This window comes from Lepisma saccharinum, chromosome 6 (assembly GCF_977018435.1).
Source record: "Lepisma saccharinum chromosome 6, izLepSacc3.1, whole genome shotgun sequence".
Taxonomy (NCBI): domain Eukaryota; kingdom Metazoa; phylum Arthropoda; class Insecta; order Zygentoma; family Lepismatidae; genus Lepisma; species Lepisma saccharinum.
Genome location: NC_139234.1, coordinates 56478981 through 56504807, shown reverse-complemented (window position 1 = coordinate 56504807; position 25827 = coordinate 56478981). Strand labels below are relative to the sequence as shown.

Below are 25827 nucleotides of genomic sequence, written 5' to 3'. Positions count from 1 at the left end.
ATTGGAAACGTAAAACAGTGAATGTTGCACCATATATTTTAAATGTATACTACATAAGAAAAGTGTAATTTATAGCAGATAACAGCAGAAGACTGGCAATCTAGTCATGCTAGAATGTGCAAAATGTTTTTCAAACATATCAGTGTGGTAGTCTAATGAGCAGGCATTAGGATTGATAGTTTTACCTGTTAAAAACCACTACCTCATTACAGTTTCATTTTATCCGCAGTTGGAAAAGAATTCGAAGTGATATTTATACCATGTCAGATAAAGGTGCAAACGCAAGTGAAGTATAAAACTATTTTCAAACCTACATCTTTTGCCCTGAAGATAAACACAAGACTTCTAAAGCTGAGTAGTAGTTTTATTTAAAAGGTAAGGCAAATGCATTGGCCAAGTTGGTATGCTGCATTGTAAGATTCATTATATGCATATACATGTACACTGTATTTTGTGGCAGTTAATAGATATGAAGTATTAGTTTTTTCATTATTATTTGAAATGTTAAACAATAAAGGTACTTCCTTCACACGTATGCTTGTAATTCTTTTCCAACTGAGCTATTGGAACAAGTGTTGTTTAGGTGATACCATGGTGAATGGCAGTTGGATGTCACAATGGTAAGGCTGGACTGAACTGATGTAATTGCAAACTTTCAATATAATCATAACTGCTCAGAATGTAATAAAAGCATGCACTAGGTAATATAACATTATATCTTTTATACAAAGGATACACAGGAGAGGAAATGGATAAAACATATTTTAATAAATGTCTCGGTAACTTTTATTTTCTGTACATTTTACATGACATTTTTTGAGTATTGCACCAAGACAGTCTTTCCTTTATTTTTTGCTAGTATTTTAAAAAAATTGCATTTAAATTGTCCTTAAAAACTTTAGAGGTCATTATCCTCATCCTGAGAGACTTATTTTAATGTAGACTTCAATTTTTATACAGTATTACTATTGGCACTTAATTTTTCAGGATAAAATATTCTCCTTCATAATATATTACAAAAAATGATCCGAGAATAATACACACTATAATTGTGGTATGTACGATTTACTAAAATGGGAGTGAATGTGCTTACTTAACAGTTAATAAAGCTATTTACATTTGTATGCAAGAAATAATACATAAATAGTACTCTCTACAAAGAATTTGTTTCATGGGTCAATTTGAAGCAAACATTCATTGCCACTCACAAACATGCAAGAGGTACACTTATAGCAACTTCTTCTTGCTCTTTGGGCTGGACAGTGTGATAAAAGGAACGCGTCTTCCAGGAGTTCTTTTTGAATCCTTCAGAGGTGTCGTGTTGCACCTATTTTGCACAGGAGATTCAAGCATGATCTGTTTATCGTTTGTTAAAATATTAGATGGTGAGCACTCGGCACGCTTCACACTACATTCTGCAAATTTGCTGGATTCATCTGCTGTGAGCTGGGAGTCTTCAAGTACAAGTTTAAAATCTTCATCAATGTCCATATCTGTTTCATTTGATTGTCTGCGTTTCTGTTCATTGTTGATTCCGTGTGTCTTCAACTGGTTTACTGGGGTCGAAGGAGAGGTAAACTGGGTAACAGGATCATCACTGGTCTTCCTGCGAGGAGTAGAAAAGTGCGTATATGTAATTATACATAAACCAAAGTTCGGATTACAATATATACAGAATTATGTAAAAATTGAAATATGGTTCAGGAAATAAAAGCTTTGGTGTAAGGTGTTGAGAACTGACACTGGCTAATACTTTATCCAAGACTAAAACAAACATATTCACTAAAATTATGCAAATATGAAATATTTTCATGCTATCCTAGAATACAAGTAAAATGGTTATGTAAAGATGCATCTAGCTATGAACTAATTTTACTGAAATTTTCAAGATTTCCAAGTCACTCTACTAGTGTATGTGTATGCACTAGTATGTAGGCTGAAAGATCACTAACATTACATGTCTTAACATGAGTAAAGTTCGTAAAGGTAAAGTGCTCCCCTGTACTTAGCACCATGCCATGAAGCCGTATAGGGGGTGTGGGGGTAAAGTTCATGGGGACATTAATAGTATTTCCTTATTTTGGATGAAAAAATAAACAAAGAAGAAAAGTGGTAAAAAATGCTACATTAGTGGAATATAACAATGGCCTTTAACCTGTTGTTCTGAATGATAAATGGGAACAACACAAAAAATAGTTGATTTCCAAAATTTACGAACTTAGAGTACTGTGAAAGAAAAACACATTAAACATCCTGCAGCGCTCACCAACTCGGTGCAACTGACAACTGTGATAAAAACTGGGAAGGAGAGATGGAGATGAAATACTGCTCCACATTTGTATCTTCCATCACAAACCTACAATGCAAACACACAGCCATGATTGCCGTGTGTGGTATGTTTCTGATCTAATTTAATATCACAAGATGTTCACTTGGTGAGAAAACAGGCATTTTTAGTTACTTCACAATTAAATTTGAGCATCCATAGGGTTGCCATTAAACAGAAGGCACAGAACATGAAGTTCTTTCTGGAGATCGAATTTTGTTATCGTCAAATCAAAACAGCTTTGCGAGATTCAAAACAATAACTTTTTCCTTGGTGCTGGATGAGTCATTGCTGTTATCAGCAAGCAAGGGCTTTGCAGACACTAGACAAAACACTGGCGCCAGATGCAGCATAAAAACAAGGAGACCGGCTGGAAGTTCGAGCAACAGGTGGCGGAAGAGGAAAATTCCAGCATTTTAAAGATAACGCAACTGTCGAAGACAGAACTTTTAACAGCAGTGTAAAGAAGAAAGAAATGACCCTTGCTTTATGTATTACCATGCAACAGACAATAATACGGGCAATATTTCTTATGCAGACAACAGCATAAAAAAAATAGGACCTGAATTCTGCAATTATCAACATTGCCGTGCACACCAGTGGCGACGAATGAGCTGGGGAAAGGGGGGGGTAATTTTTTTTTTACTACAGTCAACTCTCGATTCTACGACCTCGGGTATAACGACCCTCTCGAAGTAACGACCCTTTTCCCGGGAACCGTGAAAAATTTAGAAAAAAATAGAAAAATTTGGAAAAAAAAGTTGAAAAATTGAAGGAAATCGGCCGAAAAATGCGTTGTTTTTTCCTCCACTCATTCCCTTTACGAGCGCTCTACCGCTCACAATTAGGTCTGAACTAAAAATAGACACCACCACACCATGCTTGAGTGATATCCAATAGCACTTGACCTCTGCCCTCCCCTCCCTCAAGCGCAGGGCTTGGCTTGCTCTTGGATACGCGAGAAAAGAAAATCGAATGTGCTTGGATGTTATTTTAAATCGACTTGTTTCCTTGTCCTAAGAGCTGCTTAAAACTCGCAGAGGAGGTGGGGGGGGGGGGGGGGAGCAGCCTGAAGTGACTGCTGGACTTGCAGACTTTGCCAATGTGTATGGCAGGTCAAGCTCTTTCATCGATAAATACACCACCTTGAGAGATAAGATCGCAGGAATGTTCGAAAATACAGATGCTTGGCGCCTGGAAGTCTGGCCCATCTGTCTAGCTCTGACCTAGAGTTCAGCAGGTTCCCGTGAGTGAGCAACTCTCGGCCTTGTACACGACAACTTCCGGTAACTGCTTTCATTCAAAAAGTGTTCTTTGTTCCCTGCAACACTTCATAAAAAAGCGAAACTTTTAGATAATCAAAACCACATTGGTGAACTAAAGATCGTCAAGCTGCTTAATGCGTTGTCATCCAGGTTTCCATAAAAGTTTACTTCGATCTTACGTGCATCATAATCCCACTTAATACGTTTTCCTAATTGTGTCGATGTCGTAATATCTGCCAAAAAAGTGTTCCGTTGGCTGACTGACTTCTCCCACTTTTCCTGTCAGCAAACGTGGGGGGGGGGGGGGGGTGATGCAGATTGTTTCAGCCCCGATTTTCTTGCTGATGCGGGCTGATTACAGGCGAGGGTGGAAAATGACCCACCCCTCTTCCTTTCCTTTGACGTCTAAAATGGGGCAACCAGTTCTGGATATATTCTTGAAACAAACAAAAACCATTGAACAAGTAATAAAAAAACGTGACCCAACTCCCTTTCCCCAGCTCATTCTCCGCCACTGGTGTGCACGGCAATGTTGATAATTGCAGATTTTTTTTTTTTTTTTTTAATGCTGTTGTCTGCATAGGAAATATTGCCTCTATTATTGTCTGTTGCATGGTAAAACGTAAAGCAAGGGTCATTTCTTTCTTCCTTACACTGCTGTTAAAAGTTCCGTCTTTGACAGTTGCGTTCTCTTTAAAATGCTGGGATTATTCTCTTCCGCCACCTGTTGCTCGAACTTCCAGCCGGTCTCCTTGTCTTTACGATGCAGCTGGCGCCAGTGTTTTGTCTAGCATCTGCAAAGCTGCCCCTTAAAAGGTTATTATTTTGAATCTCGCAAAGCTGTTTTGATTTGACGATAACGAATTTCGATCTCCAGAAAGGAAAACAAGAGTTAAAATAACTTCATGTTCTGCGCCTTCTGATAAGCAAATCTTTAATTTAATTTGCATCCGCTTTTTTTCAGAACCATTCATGTGGAGGGGGAAAAAAGAGTTCAATGTAGGAATGGTCGCTGAGACCGATTAAAAAGACATTATTCAAGGGGAAAACGTTTGGAGGAGTGGGTGTTTGACATCGAGAATACTCCTAAATTCAACATTCAATCGTCGATTAACATGAGAGTAAATAACCATCTACCATTTTGATATGTGAAAATGCGCAATTTCATAAAGCTTGTTTTCAGTTCATTTTATGCTGATGGGCTAATCGGGACTAAATATACAGTTTAAAGTGAAATTCAATTCCAAACCCGAATGATTACACTGGGGAACAGTGAAATTGCGGCACAGTGTTTGAGAGCTAATTTAGGGCAATTTCATGCTGCTGAATAATGATATAATAATATATTTCCTGAATTGGCTCTAATTTATGAAATAAATGCAACTAAACCAAAATGGCGGAAACATAAGATATACATATAAATGAACTTCCAACAACAATTTAATATTTCTTTTTGTGATTACAATCATTATTATAAAAATAAATGTATATAGGCCTATGATCCAAATAATTAAGAAAATATGTACACAATGAAGTAACAAACTATGTGAAACGTTTTCTATACGATTTCCTGCTGTATTGCTTTTTAGCACAATCCCTCTGTAAGCTCCAACAGTAGTCGGCCATCACGTGGCGATCCCACCGTCCCTGGTACCTTTCTTCTATTATCCTTATATCCTGATGGAACCTTTCTCCCCGTTCTTCACTAAAATCACCAACGTTCTCAGGGAATCTGTCAATGTGGCTATGTAGAAAATGTATCTTCACAGTCATATTAGCTCCCAATTTCTCAAAATTTTTCAACATATTTCCAACTATATCGGGGTACTTTTCTGCGCTGTGATTCCCCAAAAAGTTTTTGACGACGGACACAAAGCTCAGCCAGGCCTCAGATTCGATGTAAGACATGTAAGTTGTAAAATTGGCATCATTTATAAGTGTACGAATTTGTGGTCGTCCGTCAAAGATTCCTGCCTTCAATTTTTCAATACTTAGCCCTGGAAAAGTGTGGCATATATATATTTGAAACAATCACCACTTGTATCTAAGGCCTTGACAAACTGTTTTATCAACCCAAGTTTATTATGCAGTGGCGGAAGGATGATTTTGTCCGTATCTATCAGCGGTTCATGAATGATATTAGCTTTTCCCACTAATATTTTCCCTTGGGGGCCAAACTTTTATCGTCCAATGCTTTTCTCTAGCACGACTATCCCACAAACATAGCAAACAGGGATATTTTGTGTACCCACTTTGCTGTCCTAGTAAAAAATTCACCATCTTCAAATCCACACAGACGAGCCACTTATGTTCAGCATATTCAATTTTTTTTCTAAAACCATTTTTATGTTTTGGTATTCTTCCTTAAGGTTTGTTGAGTGTCCGATATATTGCCTAGCAATGCTTCATAAGTTGCCTAGCAACAATTTACAAATAAATAAATAAGTTTCTTATGGGAATTTCAGCCCATTATAAATTTTGATATTACCGAGAAAAGCGTAGAGTAATTTTACCTCCTACATTTTCCATGGTGTGTTTATTTTTATAACTGGAGTCAATTCAACTGAACCAATCATACAATTGGCAATCACAGCTGTTTTGTGTGCTGAAACTGTTATTAAACTTTATGCCGCAAAATAAAATCTTTTTTTTGTTCCCCAGTGTTATCGACTGCCACCCTGTTTAATGACGTGTCCTAGAATACGCATTGGGTGAAAACAAGATCGCAAGTTGCGCGTTTCCTTTTTCACGCTGGATTACAATGCAAGTCAAAGAAGGAGTTTGGACTGCTCCCTTGAATGGGGAAGGAGGGTGAATGAAGTTGGTTGAAGCAAAGAAAGGTGACTTTTTTTACGATGTATTTTACACAGCTGAACCAGAACGAAAATTACAGCCCTGCCTTTATTTTTTTTGTCTGGTACCTAGAGACAACCTGTGTTGTTTCTCTCGAGAGATCTAATCTTACCAGTTAATCTTGTAACAGACAATGCTCCAGTGAACCTGTATAAAATCCAACATTCATTCTGCTAGATTATCTCCCGACTTTTGCTGGCACCAGTCTGACTGGTGTCAAGATTCTTCGAGTTTCGCTTGCAATAAGCGAGAGATTGTTTTCCTTTCCATTGGTCTCCGTGCACACGGGTTTCTCATGAACTAGAATTGTAAGAATTTACTGGAAAAGCAACGACTGTGCACAATTGAAACAAAGTAACATTATTATAAATTCTCGTTTGTGAAAACTTTTTCATGTTCTATTTTCCTTCTCACAACACGCATCCTGTGCATAACAGGTTGTATAACTACCAGGATAAATGGTGTTACCATCTCCTAGGCATCTTTGTGTCCGTTTCAGCTCCCTTTAAGCTGAAAATTGGTGCAAATTCCAATAACGACCCCTTCGAAATAACGACCCTTTTCCCGGGAACTGTGAAAGGTCGTTGAATCGAGAGTTGACTGTACTTCTATGGTTTTTGTTTGTTTTCAAGAATATATCCAGAACTGGTTGCCCCATTTCAGACGTCAAAGGAAAGGAAGAGGGGTGGGTCCACTTCCACCCTTGCCTGTAATCAGCCCGTGTGCACACACGAGCAAGAAAATTGTGGCTGAAACAATCGGCATCACCCCTCCCCTCACGTTTGCCGACAGGAAAAGAGGGAGAGTCAGTCAGCCAACGAAACACTTTTTTGGCAGATATTACGACATCGACACAATTAGGAAAACGTATGAAGTGGGAAACAGGAGTTATTATGCATGTATTAGTTGGCTTATGTGGTTTTGATTATCTCTAACAGTTTCGCTTGTTTATGAAGTGTTACAGGGAAACAAAGAATACGTTTTGAATGAATGCGGTTACCAGGAGTTGCTCACTCACAGGAACCTGAACTCTAGGTCAGAGCTGGACAGATGGGTCAGGCTTCCAGGTGCCACGCGTCTGAATTTTGGAACATTCCTGCGATCTCTTCTCTCAAGGTGCTGTATTTATCGATGAAATGTGCCATACACATTGGCAAAGACTGCAAGTTCAGCAGTCATTTCAGTCTGCTCCCCCCCCCCCTTACCCCCACGAGTTTTCAGCAGATCTTAGGACAAGGAAAAAAGTCAAGGTCGATTTAAAATAACATCCAAGCACATTCGATCTTCTCTCCTCGCGTATCCAAGAGCAAGCATGGCAAAACAAGCCTGGTAGCGACCCTCGGGTGCGGGGTAACATTGGTGCGCTTGAGGGAGGAGAGGGCAGAGGTCAAGTGCTATTGCCATTGCATATCACTCAAGCATGGTGTGGTGGTGTCTATTTTCAGTTCAGACCCAATTGTGAGCGATAGAGCGCTCTTGAAGGGAATGAGTGAAACAAACAAACACATTTTTCGGCCGATTTCCTTCAATTTCTCAACTTTTTTAAACTTTTTTTCCACGATTTCCAGAAAAAGGGTCGTTACATCGAGAGGATCCTTATACCTGGGGTCATGGAATCGAGAGTTGACTGTGTTTTACAATAGCAAAAGCAAACAGCTTGGAGGTATTAAAAAAATAATAATCATTCAATTGGAGGGTACATAAAAAAGTCATAAACTGGTTTGTTTAAAGTTGCTTTGGACTTTGTCAGTTATTAGCAAGAAATTAACGCAGCTCTTTCGGTCACATGGGAACATGTAGTTATTGCACGAATTTGGAGTATACAGGAAAACCTCGTTAATACGAAGTTCAAGGGACCAAAAAATGTCAACTTCGTATTAAACGACTTCGAGTTATCCAAACTTTTCAAGATGGTGCCTGTTTTCAGGTGTAAATAAAGTAGAGTATAAATTCCCCCCACAAAGGATGTTTTATACTTGGTGGTAGCTCAGAAAATAAGCTTTATATGTACTATATAATAATATTGTACGTTTTAAAGAAAGTGTAAAAATGTTACACAAAATGAGAACACGGAGCTTAACGTGGACACAAAGATTCCAAGGAGACGGTTAACACCATTTATCCTGCCTAGTTATACAACCGGTTATGCACGGGATGCATGTTGTGGCAAAAAGTCTTTTAACAAACGGTATTTTCTTTTAATTGTGCAAAGTCGTTGCTCTTCCACGAAATTCTTACAATTTTAGTTCATAAGAAACCCGTTTGCACGGAGACCTAGGGAAAGGAAAACAATCTCGTTTACTGAAAGAATTGAAACTTGAAAGAATCTTGATGGTAGTCACTGGCGCAAGCAAGAGACGGGAGATAATCGGACAGAATGAATATTGGATTTTATGTGCATTCACTAGAAGATTCTGTTGGGAGAGAACACAACCTTTCCCTGGCAAAAAACAAAAAAATCGGGGCTGTAAATTTCATTCTGGTTCGGCTGTTAAAAAGACATCGTAAAAAATTCACGTATTCTTTGCTTCAGTTAACTTCATAATTGCCCCCCCCCTCCCCCTTTGCCGGGATCAGTTCAAACTCTTCCTCAACTTGCATTGTAATCCACTCTGAAAAAGTAAACACACAACTTGCGATCTGTTTACATGGAATGTGTATCCTAGGACACGTGCCGCACTCGATAATCACTCTGGTTTGGATCCCACTTTAAACTGTATATTTAATCCCGCTTAGCTCATCAGCATAAAATAAACTAAAAACAAGCTTTACGAAACTTGCGTATTTTCAGATTAATCGACAATTTATTGTAGGTTTCAAGAGTATTCTGGAGGTCAAACACTCGCTCCGCGAAAACTTTTCCTCTCGTATTCCTACATTGAGCATTGCATTTTTTTTTTTTAACAGCAGCATGCTAATGGTTCTGAAGAAAAGCCCGGATTATATGGATTTGCGAGATTCAAAACAATTACTCTTATTCCATCGCACTGGATGAGTCATTGCAGTTACCGGCAAGCGAGAGCTTTCCAGATGCTAGACTAAACACTGGCGCCAGCTGCAGCGTAAACACAATGAGACCGGCTGGAAGTTAGAGCAGCAGGTGGCAGAAGGGAAATCATGGGCATTTTAAAGATAACGCAGTCGAAGATGGAACTTTTATCAGCAGTGTGAAAAAAAAAAATGATCCTTGTATTACCTTTTACTATGCAACAGACAATATTTCCTATCCAGACAGCTGCATTCAAACAAGAAAGAGGGACCTGAATTCTGCAATTATCGCATTACCATGCACACCAGTGGCGGATAATGAGCTGTTGTAGGAGAAGGAAGGGGGTCACTTTTCTTTTACTTATCATGCGGTTTTTGTTCGTTTTGAAGAAGGTATTCAGAACTGTTTGCTTTTTTTAGATGCCAAAGGAAAGGAGCCAGTGTGCGCACACGAGCAAGAAAATTGCGGCCGAAACAATTAGCAACGGACCCCACCCCCTTTCCGTTTGCTGATAGCAAAAAGGGAGAAGTCACGCAGACAACAAAACACTGTTTTGGCAAATTTTATGACCGGCACAGTTGGGAAACGTATGAAACGGGGAAACTGGAGTTGCAACATACGTAAGATCGACGTCAACTTTTGCGGGAAACCTAGATGACAACGCATTAAGCGGGTTGACGATCTTTTGTTGGCCTATGCAGCTTTGATTATCTGTAACAGTTTCCCTTTTTTTAATGAAGTTCTACAGGGCACAAAGAACATGCTTTTAATGAAGGTGGTTACCAGAAGTTGTCGGTTACCAGGTCAAAAGTTGCTCGCTCACGGGAAATTGCTGTATCTCGAGCTCAGAGCTAGACAGATGGGTGAGACTTCCAGGTGCCACGCGTCTTGTATTTTGGAACATTCCTGCGATCTTATCTCGCATTTCTCATCTAGCACTGGTGAATATTTCCAAGGTGGCACATTCAGCGGGGAAAGAGCTTGACCTCCCATGCACATTGACAAAGAATGTCAATGTCCAGCGGGCATTTTGGGCTACTTCCCTCGAGTTGTCAGCAGCTCTTAGGACAAGGAAACATGTCAAGGTCAAGTTAAAATAACGTCCAAGCTCTCTCCACATTCGATCTTCTCTTGTCGACTTACGCAGGTGTCAACTTCGAATTAAGCGAAACCAGTTTTGCGGAAGGGTCTTGTAAACAACTTCGTATTAAAAATTATCCGTATTTCGATTTATCCGTACTGAAATACATTATAAATCCTATCTTATCGGCTGGGGAATGGGAAGAACTTCGGATTAAAGGGTACTTCGTATTAACCAATATCGTATTAACGAGGTTTTCCTGTATGTTGAGAAATGTTCTGAAATATGGAGATAATATGTAAAAATAACAAATATGTAAAATATAAGCCAAAACCTAATATATGTGCAAAATAAAAACTTAATTTTTCGAATCTACATGCCATGATGTGTAAATGTAATACAAAATATAACTGATTTCAGCTTCTTACGTAAATATGTTTTTACATATAAATCCATTCCTTGTTAATTATTATTAGAAGCATGCAAATTTCGTTTTTGAGACGAAAACACGAAATATGAAGTAACATGCTGTAATGTTCATTTTTCATATTTCTGAAAGGTGTGAGGTGCATTTTTCTACCCTGTTTTGTCATGAAATAATGCGAAATGAACTGCAAAATATACTCATAAAAACGAAATTTCCCATTTATACACAGACGCGACACTTTCTGAAGTATCCTGTGAGTTATGCAATTCACGGAAAATTGCTTAATTCTGCTGCAAATATTTGAGAAGCAAAAATGGACCGCTTTACACAGGAATAAACTTAATACTTTGGTAACTACATAAATGTGCTATTAGAAGGGGTAAGTTTATTTTGTGTATTAACTGCAGTTTTTAAATCAAATTTAGGATTATATTCACAATTTTAAAACCAAAATGTCATTTTATATAGCACTTTTGATGTGATTATTCACTGCTATAACACCGAAATTTTGCTTTTTTATTTACCAAAAATATGTGCCTCTAATTATTATGCATTTCTGGCCATCACAAAAAGTCAATATCCCTACTCATTCTATTAGCAACTTAATTTTTTACCATCTCTCCCCTCCACCTGAAAGTAGCAACAATTACTAAGATGGTTGCTTGTAACAAGTCTGAACACAGCAGAAAAATAAACATTTTATGACCTTGTCAGCAGCCACATTGCACACAGGCTGTGTTCCCTGCTCAGATGAGCTATGCAGCTGACTTTAAAGTGAAAACTTTCGAGAACAGGTTCAAGATAGCAACTTCACAGTGCCCTTGCCAATATTAAAAATCAAGTTGCTTGTGTTGGAAGACACCATCAACAACCTACCTTTTATGACCTTGACAGCAGCCACATTGCACACAGACTGTGTTCGCTGCTCAGATGAGTTATGCAGCAGATTTAAAGTGAAAACTATCAAGAACAGCTTCAAACTTTGTTTACAATTTCACATGCTTCCTTCTTATCTTCTTGTAGGTGCGTTATTAGAAACTTGAGCACAGCAAAGGGAAAGTCTATGTTGAAAAATTAGTGCAAGAAACTAGCGCAAAGCTAGATTTACTACATAAAGATAATGCACAAAGCTTAAATCAAGACTTACTTAGAACTAGACTCTTCTTTAGTCCTTTCTGTATCAGATTTTTGGTGGACACTGCTGTCTTCTGCTGCACCATCACAAACACTTAGTTTGGTGTCACACTTTTTAAAAACTTCAACTTCTGGAACTTGTGGTCCTGTTGCTTTGCTTTTCTTTGTTTGTTGTTTAGTAGGTGTAATTTCCTTCCGTGTTTGGTCTGCTGAAGTCTTGGGTTCTTTTTTGATTCCTGTTGACTGGTCACTACTTTTATCTTCATCAGACTTCCCACTGTTACTTTTTAATTCAATTCCTAATTCCCCTACAGGGAACGTAATAATTGAGCAATACCCATCAGTTGAAGACACAACCAATATTCTTCCATCAGAAGACCTGCAGAAAAAGTGGAAATATAATCTTCATGCTTTCTGAACTAAAAAAAATAAAAAATTTACAAATACTGAAAATTAAAATGGTGGAAACTAATTCACACAAGCAAAGTTCAATTCACTTTCTTACACAACTACATAATAATTTCATGTGTCTGTGACGATTTCAATGACCCACTCTTAATAGCCTTCTCTGAAGTTTTACTTTCTTCACAAAAAGAGAGAATTAATACAGTGAACTTCATGGCATGCAATGATGGAAGTTAACCTAACTTTACTAAAATAATGAAAAATAAAAACAAAAAAACACCCCTTTCTATTAATATTTTGTAGGGATTAAACAGAATAATTTGCAATTTTTCTCTGGCACCAGCTGATATAGTCATATCGGTTTATCACTAAAATTACTAATAACTTTAGTGATCCAATATATCTATAAATAACTTTAATTTAAAATGTAGTCACTTGGTTATCTATATTAATGAAGGTTAATTAGCCATCCATGTTCTTTGCAATTTTATATTGGATCAGCAGAATATCAGTTATCCGGTTTCTTCAATGGTATTGGTAAAAATGCCATATCTGTCCATCTCTAATTGTTTTTAAAAACTACATATTTCAAACACTTAACAACATTGAAATTAGAAAATGCACAGAAATCCATTCTACAAGGCACATTCAATGAAATTATGTGAATCAGAACTTACCATGATAAATCACTTAACCTAGTATAATGTATTTTTGAAATTCTAGCAAACGGAAGGGGTTGCTGGGTGTCATACAGCAGTACAGAGTTCTGAGTGGCAACAGCAAACACTATTCTGTACGGAAGAGCAAACAACGATGAATACTTCTCCCATGGCTTCAGCTCTTCATCTCCCTCTGTTTGACACTGGTTTTCTTGTCCATTAGAAACTGGTCGTAATTCAAATAAAACTGGGCAACAACGTACAGCTATTGTGTATTTGTCTCCAGTTGGAAGGAACACAACAGGTCTGGAAAAAATGCAAGCACAATCAACAACTACAATGCTTACGTCATATGGTGAAACAATTGTGGTAAAATCTGACTTTACTTGTAGCCTGAACACTAAAATAAATCACAGTCTAAATTGATTGATTGATTTGGTTTATTGTACTTTGCTAATTGCGAGGATGTGTAATGAAATTGATGAATGGACACTCACAAGATATATCCATGCCCAAGCTGGGACCACTGGTATCGTAGCCTGCTGTGCTACAGATTCACCAAGCTTTCTGAAACATTGGAAAATATGCGAACTACAGGCTTTCCCGTAAATTTAACACTAGAAGCGCCGTTGGGGTCATTTTCACCCTATTTTCCAATTTCCCATGCTTTACCTCAACATACAATGGAACGACAAAGCTGATATTTTCTGACTTTTCCTAAAATTTTTCCAAGTATACTATAACAAATTTTCATATTTCTATGTTAATTATTAAAATAAATAATCATAGAAATACCCAGAACAGCCAATAGGGGTAATTTTGAACCTCATAAGAAAAATAACCGACTTTCAAGTGGATGTTTATTTTCGTATTCCCAATGACTCATTGTTGTTTTGTCGGCATGGGGAAACATGCACCTCTTATCGTGATGACTCAGAGAAAAAAAGAAAGCGTGTCCTTGTGTTGAGGAGTCATAGCACCAGGACTTTCCACAGCACTGTTCGTGCAGCTTTCGACCAGTGTCCAAGCATCTTTCCGAGTAAACGATGAAGAGAGGAGCAAGTGTACAGGAGTATTTTGCCCCCCTGGAGCAGTTAGATTCAGGTAACAGTGGTGACGACAGCAACGATGAAGATATTCGTGTTGCTAATGTGAACTTACAGAATGCGTCAACCCCTGAAAGCAGTGACAGTAACCCGAGGTAAATTCCAGCAATGTGACTTTCCTTGGTATGGGCAGACAAGGACTTTCATACAGACGTAGGCATGGGCAAGGACGAGGCACCAACATACCCACTCATTCTGCTGGCCGCAGTGACAATAACTACACATCATCCAGTGGTATTGTTTGGACCCCGATGAACCTTAGCAGCACTGCTTTCACCACAGGTTGCATGCCAGCTTGCAATATTGTGACAATTGCAAGTGGACCAATGCCTTTTGCTCGTCCTGCTTCAGCCTGGCGTTTGATAGTGAATGAATCAATGGTGAAACACATTCAAACATGTACAGTGGCCGAAGCACGACGTCATCTTGGAGATGACAGTAACTGGAATGTTACTCTGGAGGATCTCCTCTATGCCCGTGGTGCAGTAGGTCATACAAAACTTTGTGCAGATGATTTGTGTGAAATCATACAGTATCTCAGATTTGACATCCTAAGCAGCAAAGCTGAGCGCCTGGCCACTAACAAATTTGCTCCCGCTTCTGACACTTGGTACAAGCTGATATTTGTGTTATAGTCCTGGACCAGAAATAACAGTTGTTGCCATGGAAACCATGACTCAGTCGGCAAAGGGATCATGTTCAGCTCCCAGATGCTAGACAAGCATTGCTCTAATACTTAATGCGCCTCAAGTGATATGCCTTAAATGAAGATCGTAATGTGTTTTCTATGTAGCACATTTGCAATGGTCGATAGCATACTCTTCCAAAAAAGGAAGACATTTACAGATTTCTAAAAAAAAAATCTGCCTAGATGCCAGACAGACACCTAAAAACAAGGACATGTCCAGATAAAAGTGACGTCTGGTCACCCTACCTAGCAGTAAATTCAGTGAATTACAACATTATTGTTCGTGATGGAAGCAGTAAATGCAGTTTAAGTATTACCTACGTGAAATTTTGAGTTTCCGTGTTGTACAATTGGATAGTTATTTCAGATTAATTTTGAAGGCTCATGCACTAAGGGTACAGTGTCTGGAGCGGAGATGGTAGCATGTCCCTTCTTTGTTAGTTCCTGCGCTACCATCTCCGCTCCAGACACTGTACCCTTAGTGCATGAGCCTTCAAAATTAATATGAAATAACAATTCAATTGTGCAACGTGGAAACTCGAAATTTTGCATAGGTAATTATTATTATTATTATTGTTTGAGCATGCACATTATATTGAACAATCTTTTAGCAAAGGTTTAGTGCGTGTCATCTCTCTCAGATGTTGGCAACGCTGCACCAGTTTTTTAAAAAATGACTGTGTAGAACCACTGTGTGAACTTTATTTTCCCCAATTCCAAAAGCTTTACCTAGGGAATATGTTCTACATATTTGTCCGAGATGATGTTTGAAACACAAAATAATCTGCAAAGCAATTGTACAAACTTACCTGTTCAGCAGATGTCTAGAATATATATAGGTTGCATTGATATGCTTATTCCCTTCTCCTTCCAGTTCAACAAGACCCGTTGGCGTTATCAGAAGCTCACCATCAGGTGTAAACGTCAATCGGCGGAAGAATGACTTCAAAGTATCATCATGATACAGGCGAACAGTCTTTTCCTCAGGAACATCACCTCCACCAGGAATTGGAAGAAATGACTTGTATATTCTGCTAACGACACGTTTCGTCTGGATATTGAAAAGCCTGCAAGTCCTGCGAGAAAGAAGGGCAATTGAAATATAATCCATACATATTATTGGGGATGAGAGATTTTAATTAGTACTCTACCTATTTCAGCTAATATAAGGAAATGAATTTGCCAATAGTATCATCTGACCAATATATTTATAAATAAAGCAAAATTCTGCCACTTTGTTCTTTTTTTTTCTCTCCTCCAAATAGATATATTTCATACATACTGGTTTTCTAAAGTAAATTATTATTCAGTTTCTGTTGCAGTCATCTCACCGTAAGCACTAACTAAGATGGTGAATGAAATGCAAAACTGATATCCCATTGCTATACAAACAACTCTTCTCTCTCTGAACCACATTCTTAAGGCTGATTAATTTGTACCGTACTGTCAAAATCTTGCCATTGTTTTAAGTCCCTCTGAGCATAAATTGAACTTTATGCTCAGATAGGCTACTCAGATTAGACCTACAGTTTAAAGTGGAATCTGTAATGTTGTCCAAAGTGCCTCCACCACAGACTGCTTGTTTAGAAGGTGACAAGCGTGGACCATTACACAATATCCCAACACACCAATGTAATTATCTCATGATAAATCTTTACTGCATTTCATAAACAGTGGATATTTTCAAATTCTGCAAATTATAACATCTGTTTCGCTAGTGAGAAAAGCTGATTGTAATAGTGTTTTGATTTTATGATGTACTTGGTGGCGCACAGAAAAGTAGCTCCGATCAGCAGCATATGCTAATGACTTTCACTACTTTCTCATGTGCCACCCTGTACAACTAAGGGAAAACTTACCTATCGCTACTCATAGTTGCAATGTACTGGTTCTGAGGATCCCATGAAACACCTTGGACAAATCCTTTATGATCACCAAGCAATCCTATGTTACGACCTGTGGAAAAGTATTACTTGTTAATACTGCAAAAATATGTGCTTATTTACCTAACCTTGTTACATCACTGTGCATAAATTAAATGACTACAGGAAGCATTCAACAAAATCCACCTTATTAAATTTTCTTGTGAAATTTAATTTCTACATAATTAATCTATGTTGTGTAACTCACCCAAATTCTCAACATTTGAATAGTACAAATTGTGCATGTTTCTTCCATATACAAGATCCTACAAACATGTATCTTTCTATGACAGTAACATCATCTTACGCCACGTGCCAGCAATATGTGTGTGTTAAAAACAATAAAAACACACAAACAGCACGATAAAAAACACTTTAGGAGTTCTTCCAAGCTTTTGATTCCATCTCAGAATCATCATCAGGGCTGGTCGAGAGATGATGAAGTTGACGTTCCGTTGGTGCACCACCACATGCGGATACACAATGTACTTGTAGATTGATTCTCTCCACAATCAACAAGTAGTGTGACCCTGGTGCTGTATTGCATTTGGGAGCATTATTTTTGATCACACAGTGACCATTCAGGGAGACTCAATGTGAAACATGTGTTTGAATTCTTTGAAGAAAAGTCCTATTAACACCCCGCTCACAAAGCAAACCGTGCTGTTGTCAGTAAACAAATACTGGATCAGTTCTGGAAGAGTACGTGGGGATAGTATCCAATACGAAATATAGGCATGTAAATAAAATTGACTGTTTCTAATCCAGATCTCTGCATTACCCTGAACTTCATTAAAATAAACTATTCTGGAAATGAAGCACTTTCATTCTCATTCCTAAACCCCACTTGTACATTTACATTCATTACACTTCTAGCCATACTATGTATGTAATAACTGATACACTTAGCCACTTGACTGAAACTGAATCAGAACAAACCTTTGGGGATATCCCACAGGATAGCAGTATTATCCACAGAACCTGAAACCAAATGGTTGGAATCTGGTGACCAAGAAAGATCATAAACATCTTCCACATGTCCCCGCAATATTTTTTTTGCTATCCACTGTTCCTTCGCATTTGTTTCATCATCACCGCCTGGCAGTTCGGGTGCATCCTGATCAGTTCTCTGCTTCCATATTAGGACCACGGCCTCTGAAAGGAAAACATTGCCTTCATTCACGTGTGCTCCGGGAAATTGATATTAACTCATAAATAAAGTACAAGGTGAAAAACATGACAGGAATAATTGCAACTAACTATTTACGTGGAAAAATTGATTGATTGATTTGGTTTATTTTACTTTGCTGTTCTGCCAATTTGGCTAATTGCGAAGATGGGAATGAGTGATGACATGATGAACGGACACTCGCGAACACCCATGCCGGGATTCGAACCCGGGACCCCTACATGCAAGAAAGATGACAATTTAGCATTATTGTGAAGGTGGCACAAGCAATATATGAGCTTGGTTAGTAGATGCAATTAATAAAACTTATTTAAAACATGAGCTTGCAATTGAAGACTCGAGGGCTTAAAGAAAATTATGGCAAAATCTCCAGATGGCCACTCATTTAAATACTGTTTGCTTTGGGCTTTTAATAAGTTTTAAGCGAGGATAAGGAAACCATTTAGAATATTGAAAATACGTTTCAAATTCAGATAACCTAATTTGCACATTTCAAAGCCACATAAAGTATAAATTTGTGAGAAATCCTTTTAGGAAAACATGTTACACAAGGGATATAATTAAATAAATAATATATAATAAACACTTACGTAAGTGAGTATCGTTGTTAAAACAATCTTGTAAACGACGTTTCGCAGAGCTACGCTCCACTTCTTCAGGTTTCTTTTTAATCAGCACATAAAATACTTTGTCAAGTAGACAAATCCAGGATTAGGTAAAAAAGTTTAGGATTAAAAGACGTAAAATTACATAACTGTTAAAAATGCCATAAGGAGTTGACAATACTTCTAGAGGAGCTGTGTTCCCATCCTACCTACATGGCTGAGTAACTGCTGTTACGTGTGCGTGTTACATTCCTTCCAATGAGAACTATCGTTTCTGATGCGGCGTGAGTCACTTCTGGCATGACATGGAATTTCACAGACTCGTCTTCGATTTTACCCCGTCGTTTAGACATTTTGATCCTTTTTCATCAAAGTTGCCATCGTCCCTATTTAATTTTTTCCCCCTGTCTGTACAAATACATGCTGCCTCATGAACGTTTCTATTGGGTTGTTTAAAAACTCTCTTTATCACTACTCTTTTTCTAATTTTATGTTTCTTTTCTATAAAATGCTCAGATAGCCCCGTTTTCGGTACCAGTTTTATTACCTAATCCTGGATTTGTCTACTTGATGAAGTATTTTATGTGCTGATTAAAAAGAAACCTCAAGAAGCGGAGCGTAGCTCTGCAAAACATCGTTTACAAGATTGTTTTAACAACGATACTCACTCACGTAAGTGTTTAATATATATTTTTTTCTTTAATTATAATAAAGTGCGTACACGCACTATCTTAAAATGTATGCAAGCGATATAACTCATTGTCTCTGCTATCTGCAGCATTTTTTCTTTAATAAGGGAAACTTTGTGTACATGTTCAACAAATAAGAGAAACTGTGGAAATATTAAAACAATCATACCTAAGGCAGCTTTAGGATCAATGCCTAAGGCAACTCTTGGGTCAAAATGACAAACGACACTGTCTGTAAAATAGCATTCAATGTGTACATGAGACCAACAGACCGAGGCAATATGGTGCATGCTATTGAGAAAATGGCCTGGTAGCTTGATGCTTTGCCTACGAATCCTAGCCTACTCAAAATGTATACATGGAACACTGAAGGACATATTTAGGGGGGCGGGGGGTCTGGACCCCGAAAGACTTGGCAAGTACCATTTGTTGTATAATTGAGAGTTATTTGTTTAAATTTGTTTGAAGGCAGTAAATTTTTATTTTTTATAAATCCTTAATTTAACATTAATTTGATATGCGTGTGTGTCTTAACTAAAGCTAACGTAGTACAATGACTGCATATCAATAACATAATCATTTTATTGGGAGACGCTTGACACTAAACTATCGTACCACACTGTCAAGGACGTATTTAGGAGCAAAGTCGAAGGTTCAGGACCTCCCTGAAAGACTTACCAAGTACTAATATGAAACAATGAAAAAATACTTCTTTAGCGTTTACTGTATAATCGAGGGTTATCTATTTCCACCGAACTTTGAATGACATTACCAAATATATTAATCTGATACTTTAATTTTCGTGAACCGGATCTAATATTCTTCCATGTTATTTAATAAATATTCAATTCTTTATCCATTTGGTACTGATTTCCTTGCTAGGGCACTTGCTTTAATACAAATTTTAGCAATCTTAACTACATGCCAGATAATGGATGCACGTTTTTATATCTCTTCTTACACCGTTTTATGAAATAATAACAATATAGTATTAATTTAATATTTATTATTATTATTTTAATTTAATATAACTATAAAAAGATTATTTTTATTTAAGAGTTTATATTATTATTATTTCTGAAACATTTGGTTCGGACCCCCCCCTTCACCCCGATATAAATTTCTAAATACGTGCCTGCGAACACTGTAAACATGTAGAAGCATAATTATAATGCTAAGAGCAATATATCAGACTGGAAGCAAAGTTTCACATGAAAGTAAAAACTATAAATGCAACGTTACAAAGTTTGTAATTCAGCTAATGCACCAATGTAATTTGTAATGCACATATGGTGCAATTGAGATTTTACTGTTGCAAAAATATATTAACACAAATATCACAGGGGACTTTTCAAATGAACATGGATGCAGCTTTTTTTAAATTATAAATGAGAAAAGGAAAATAATTTTGTTACCATCATCTCCCGATGCCAGATACTCTCCTGAGGGTGACCATCTAACTACATTAACTGCTTTCTGGTGTCTCTGTAGATCAGCTGCAAATTCTACTCTTGCAATTCCTGTATCCTCAATTTTGAGATGCCAAACCTGTAAATTAAAATAACTGATGCAATATCAACAACTTAAAGTTTTAGTCATACCCAGTGATCAGAACGCTACATTTTAAAAGTAGCTTCGCTACAGCTACAGCTACTCCTCCAAAATGTAGCTTCGCTACAGCTACTGCTACATTTACCAAAAAGTAGCTCGCTAGGCTACTCCTGTTCGCTACTCGCTACTTTGCTACTTTTTGCACTACTTCTGCATAAAAAAAATGAAAACAACCATATGGGTATTAAAAAAATCCCCTACTACTGGTAAATAGTTTGTTATTAATTATCATGATTCCAGTCATTCCATAGTTTTGATAGCAGCGTTACTTAAGTTACTTATTTTTACTATATTTTTTGAGAATACCATACGTATGCAAGTGCCATATCAATTCAAATTTGATATATGAATATTGCAATTAGGGTGTTACCTAAATTAATTATTACAATTATACACAAATAAAATTTGGTAGGATTAAATATTTATGTTCACATCAACATATTTTTCTTGAGAATAAATATTTCATTTCTTATACTCATATGAAGTCAGCATTTTGAATGAAAAGTACCTGGAGCCCTTTGACTACAAAAGGGACCCAGGTTCGATACCCAACGGAGGCACATAGTGGTTAGGATCCAGTCTCGATCATCTTATCTATGCATAAAATGGACTCAAAACAAAAACTAGGAAAGACGCCAAGTTAGGAGGATAGATTCTCCTGCTCCTCCATTCCCCACTCTGCTCATCATTCATCATTCTTCCTCGTTCTCACAATTAGCCGAAAGTGGCAGAAAGCGACTATAGATAATAGAATATTTAAATAAACCATTCATCCTCGTTGTCATGATTGAGAGAAGTGGAAGAATAGATGAGGAGGTAAACAGAAGAGGACAAATGGGTGGTGGACTATATCAAAGCGTTCGAATATTAATATGGAACAGGGATGTACCTATGGAACACATACTATGTGCCAATAATTACGTAAGGAGCAGACTTTGACAATGACAGAGAGAGATAAAAGAAAGATGCAGGCAGTGGAGATAAAATTTTTAAGGAGTATATTGGGGAAGACTAGAAGGGATAGAATAAGGAATGAGGAGATCCGACAGACAGTGGGTGTGGTGAAGCTTCAGGACAGAATAGATAAGGCACAGATGAGATGGTTCGGACACATGAAGATGATTGATGCAGAAAGACTACCAGTAAGAGCTTACAATGCACAAGGAGTGGGAATAAGGCCAAGGGGGAGACCAAGATGTCGGTGGAAAGAGCAGATAGTGGAGAGTGTTAGGAGAAGAGACACGATTGGAACACCGTCGAAAGAGAGGAGTGGTGGAAGACCAAGAAAAAATGGAGAGGCTTGACTTCTCTGCCGACCTAGCCAGAGGCAGGAAACAGCGAAGGATGATGATGTCATGATTAGCAAAAGTTACAGAAAAGGGACGCAAAAGTCGGAGAAATACATAAATTTGAAAACTATGTATAGTAACTAAAGAAAATTGTCGTTTCTGCAGGAAAGTCAATAAATCGTACATACTTTCTGCAATATGATAAAATTATTGAGAAAACAGTCGTGTAAACCTGAGTGTTCTAAACGTATTGTAATTTTAAAATTTGTAAACAAATACTATCGCGAAAATAATTGTAATTCCAGAAACTCTATCATTCTTGTAACAATAATTTCTTGCTGGTGAGATCTTATATACTGACGATGATCAATGCTGTTAACGTACTGAGCAATTTATTGCTGGCACTATTCCCTTGTCAGTGCAGTGGAAATTCCATCGCTTGTTTTTGCACTGCAAGTTGTGTCTTACACAGCAATTAATGACATTTTGGTGTCTCTTACACCATGAATATCCACAGGATTTGTTCTGGGGGTGATGCAAACGAGGCACTTTTTTCCAGTGGTGCAGCTGGCGAGGCATGTTTCTCCCCAAAATAGCGATGCAGCTAAAAAAACGTAGCTGTTAGCAGGAATATATTCATATATGTCAGTTAGTTATCTGGATATCTGAATTATTCAGATACTAATTAAATAAATTAAGCAGATATCTTTAATCTACAATCTAGATAATCTGTATCTTCATGTAATGGACTGTCTTTATGAACCTCCTGCAAAATTAAGGGTTATTGTCGATTTTTCTGATGCTGTTTCCAAATTCAAAATTCACCTCAAAATGCTGAGAAAAATGTAGCTGTAGCGAAAATTTCGCTACAACTACAGGGATTTTGTAGCTTCGCTACCGCTACAACTACAATTTTCAAAATGTAGCGTCGCTACAGCTACAGCTACAAATTTTGTAGCTAGCTACAGTAGCGACGCTACAAGTAGCTCGCTACTTCTGACCACTGGTCATACCTACAAATGTTTTAGTACAAAAAGCAACAAGGCTAGTTTTATCTAAAACTTGAACTACTTGAAACTATTGAGGCACTACACTTACCAAAACATGAGTATCAGTTCCACCTGTTGCCAGTCTTATTGGATCACCACTTTCTTTATTCTGAGGCTGAATATCTAGGCTCAAAACAGGATCTCTGTTATGCCACGAAATTTCTGGTATTGTACACTTCATCCTGAAGGAAAAAAAAAAAAGGAAAAAAAAGGAAAAAAAAAAATTGATAAAACGGAAAAAAAATCCTACATACACATACAAACATCTTCAGCAAGAGATAAAATTATGTCATGTTTGTTTATATCTCAAACAGTGAATCTACGCCTTCTTTATTTCTTGTCTTGTTCATAAAATTCTTCAAAATAAAGATAACCTGGACACATTATTGACTATTTTTCATACTTTATTTGTTACTACCTCCAATACAAAATAATAATTTATCAGTGCTTGGCATTCTAGCTTTCTACATATTACCAAGTGGTGTGGTTAAATAGGGATTTAACAGTGTTCAAAAAATAATAAAATTTTCAACTTTCCAGGAGCACTGATGCTGCTCAAGGTACCATCGACGGTCTGTACCCCCGTGATTAGGTGATGATTTTTGGGAGCAAATGCAGAATATAGAGAATGTCTCCAATTTTGTTAATATTTGGTATACTAACTAAATTTGGCCTTCTAATCACAAATCTGTTGTTAAAATGCACGGGTCACTTGTGGAAATCAGGAAAAAAGGCAATAAAAGTTTAACAACAGATTCGTGATTAGAAGACCAAATTTAGTTAGTATACCAAATATTAATGAAATTGGAGACATTCTCTATATTGTGCAATCACACCGTTTTTTGTGTCACTTATAAAGATTATGTTCTATACGAACGATTTGTGTTGTTTTTAGCTTTAGGAGATGTATTATAGTGGAGTAATGAGAGTTTTTTGATGGGACTATTTATGATGTCATTTTCATCGTTGCCATCTGCATGTGATATGAAGGAACATGTTGTTACGTTATCTGTGTTTTGTAACTTGGAGCCGTGTTGGAAATATCTGAGATTGCAGGTTGGCAATCCTGGTGTTATGTCAGGCTGCGTGAGATTTACTGCAGACGATGTTTCGGTTCATGTTACATGGTACTGGGATTTTGTTTGCAAGGTGGGCGTGCGTTTTTAGTGTGGTAAGTGCTATTCATTGAAAATGCATATTGGGGAGTGTATCGACATTTTCAGTGTCATGGCATTCTTCGGCCGGGAGCCAGAGGTTGAGGAGGATGGTTTAGTGACAGGAAAAAAGAAATGTGTCAAATGCAGTGGACGATATCGCAGTAATGTGTGGATGAAATTTAAAATACGGTAGCGAGCATAAAAAAAAATAGATGTAATTCTCGAGCGGGTACAGTGAGTCGACGGCTTCGTTAAAATCTGGCGCTGACGTCATGCACGGGTAGCCCCACAAACCATGCATGGTAAGGTTAGGCAAACATAGTTAAAATTTGGGATCGTAGTAATGTCAGGATACGCCAGGAGTGTTAGTCTTGCTGCTGTTTGGGAATTTTTTTACGGGAAAAATGAGAGATAGTAGTGCGGAATAAGAGTTTCTTGTGCTTACGCAGGTCATGCTTTGCGATCAAATATCTCCGTTATTTGTGGTTTCCTAACGCTGGAACCACTTTTATATTACGTAAAACGTTGAAATCTGTCTATTAAAAAAAAATCGACGCAATTCTCGAGGGGGTACAGTGGGTCGACGGCCCCTTGCTCAAACCTGCCTACAGGTTGGTTTTGTACTCTTGCCCTTAACTCATACTCAAATTAAACTGTTTGCTGCTTTACATCCATTCTATACTAATTGGGACTGGACCTACAATTTAAAGTGGGATACAAACGATTGTTCAATGTGCCTTCGTTGGAGATCGAACTCGAGAATCCTCGAACATGATTTGATTTATTTAGCGTCGCTTTTCTGACAATTTTGGCTAATCGCGACGATGAGGATGAGTGATGATATGCACTCACAAAGAACACCCATGGCCAGCAAGGGATTCGAACCCGGGAGTCCTTCCTTCGAAATTTGCCTTCTTACAACGAAAATTTTACCAAAGTTTTTATTATTTGCCCAAGGCGCACATAACATTCTTAAGATCGTGAAATATAAAATAAAGGAGTCTACAAGAGACCGGAACTAATAATGTACGTGCGAAATACTGTGCAATGGGCAGAGGTGGAAAATAAACTAAAATGACACATATTTTCATATAACTTCACATCTTCAAGTTAAAATGATTGCAAATACTTTTACACTTACCTTATAATTGTAGCTGCAGCTCTCAGAATATCACTGAGTTCTGCTTTCTTTAATTAATAAAGTAATTAAAAGAAGGTCTAACTACGTGCACTTCTGCGAATTCTTCCCGCCCTTGGTTCTTCACTGTTGCCAGAATCAAAATAATAGTGTGTTCTCTTCACTGCACTGCACAATATTCTTTGCACTCGAATTATTATTAAAGCAGACTCGGCCTTATATTAAACATTTATCTTTTTATATTT

The 25827-nt window shown here is 37.6% G+C and overlaps 1 protein-coding gene across 1 annotated transcript; it reads right to left on the bottom strand.

Moving 5' to 3' along the window:
• Nucleotides 1-780: 780 nt before the first annotated feature.
• Caf1-105 (chromatin assembly factor 1, p105 subunit) lies at nt 781-25707 on the bottom strand. The gene is made up of 9 exons (XM_083123970.1): nt 25586-25707; nt 23337-23469; nt 20754-20886; nt 17795-18010; nt 16793-16889; nt 15743-16009; nt 13158-13445; nt 12089-12454; nt 781-1606 (listed from the first exon to the last, which is right to left on the bottom strand). Exons 2-9 carry the CDS (start codon nt 23466-23468, stop codon nt 1228-1230), a joined length of 1878 nt encoding a protein of 625 aa, XP_082980096.1. The 5' UTR covers nt 23469; nt 25586-25707; the 3' UTR covers nt 781-1227.
• Nucleotides 25708-25827: the final 120 nt, after the last annotated feature.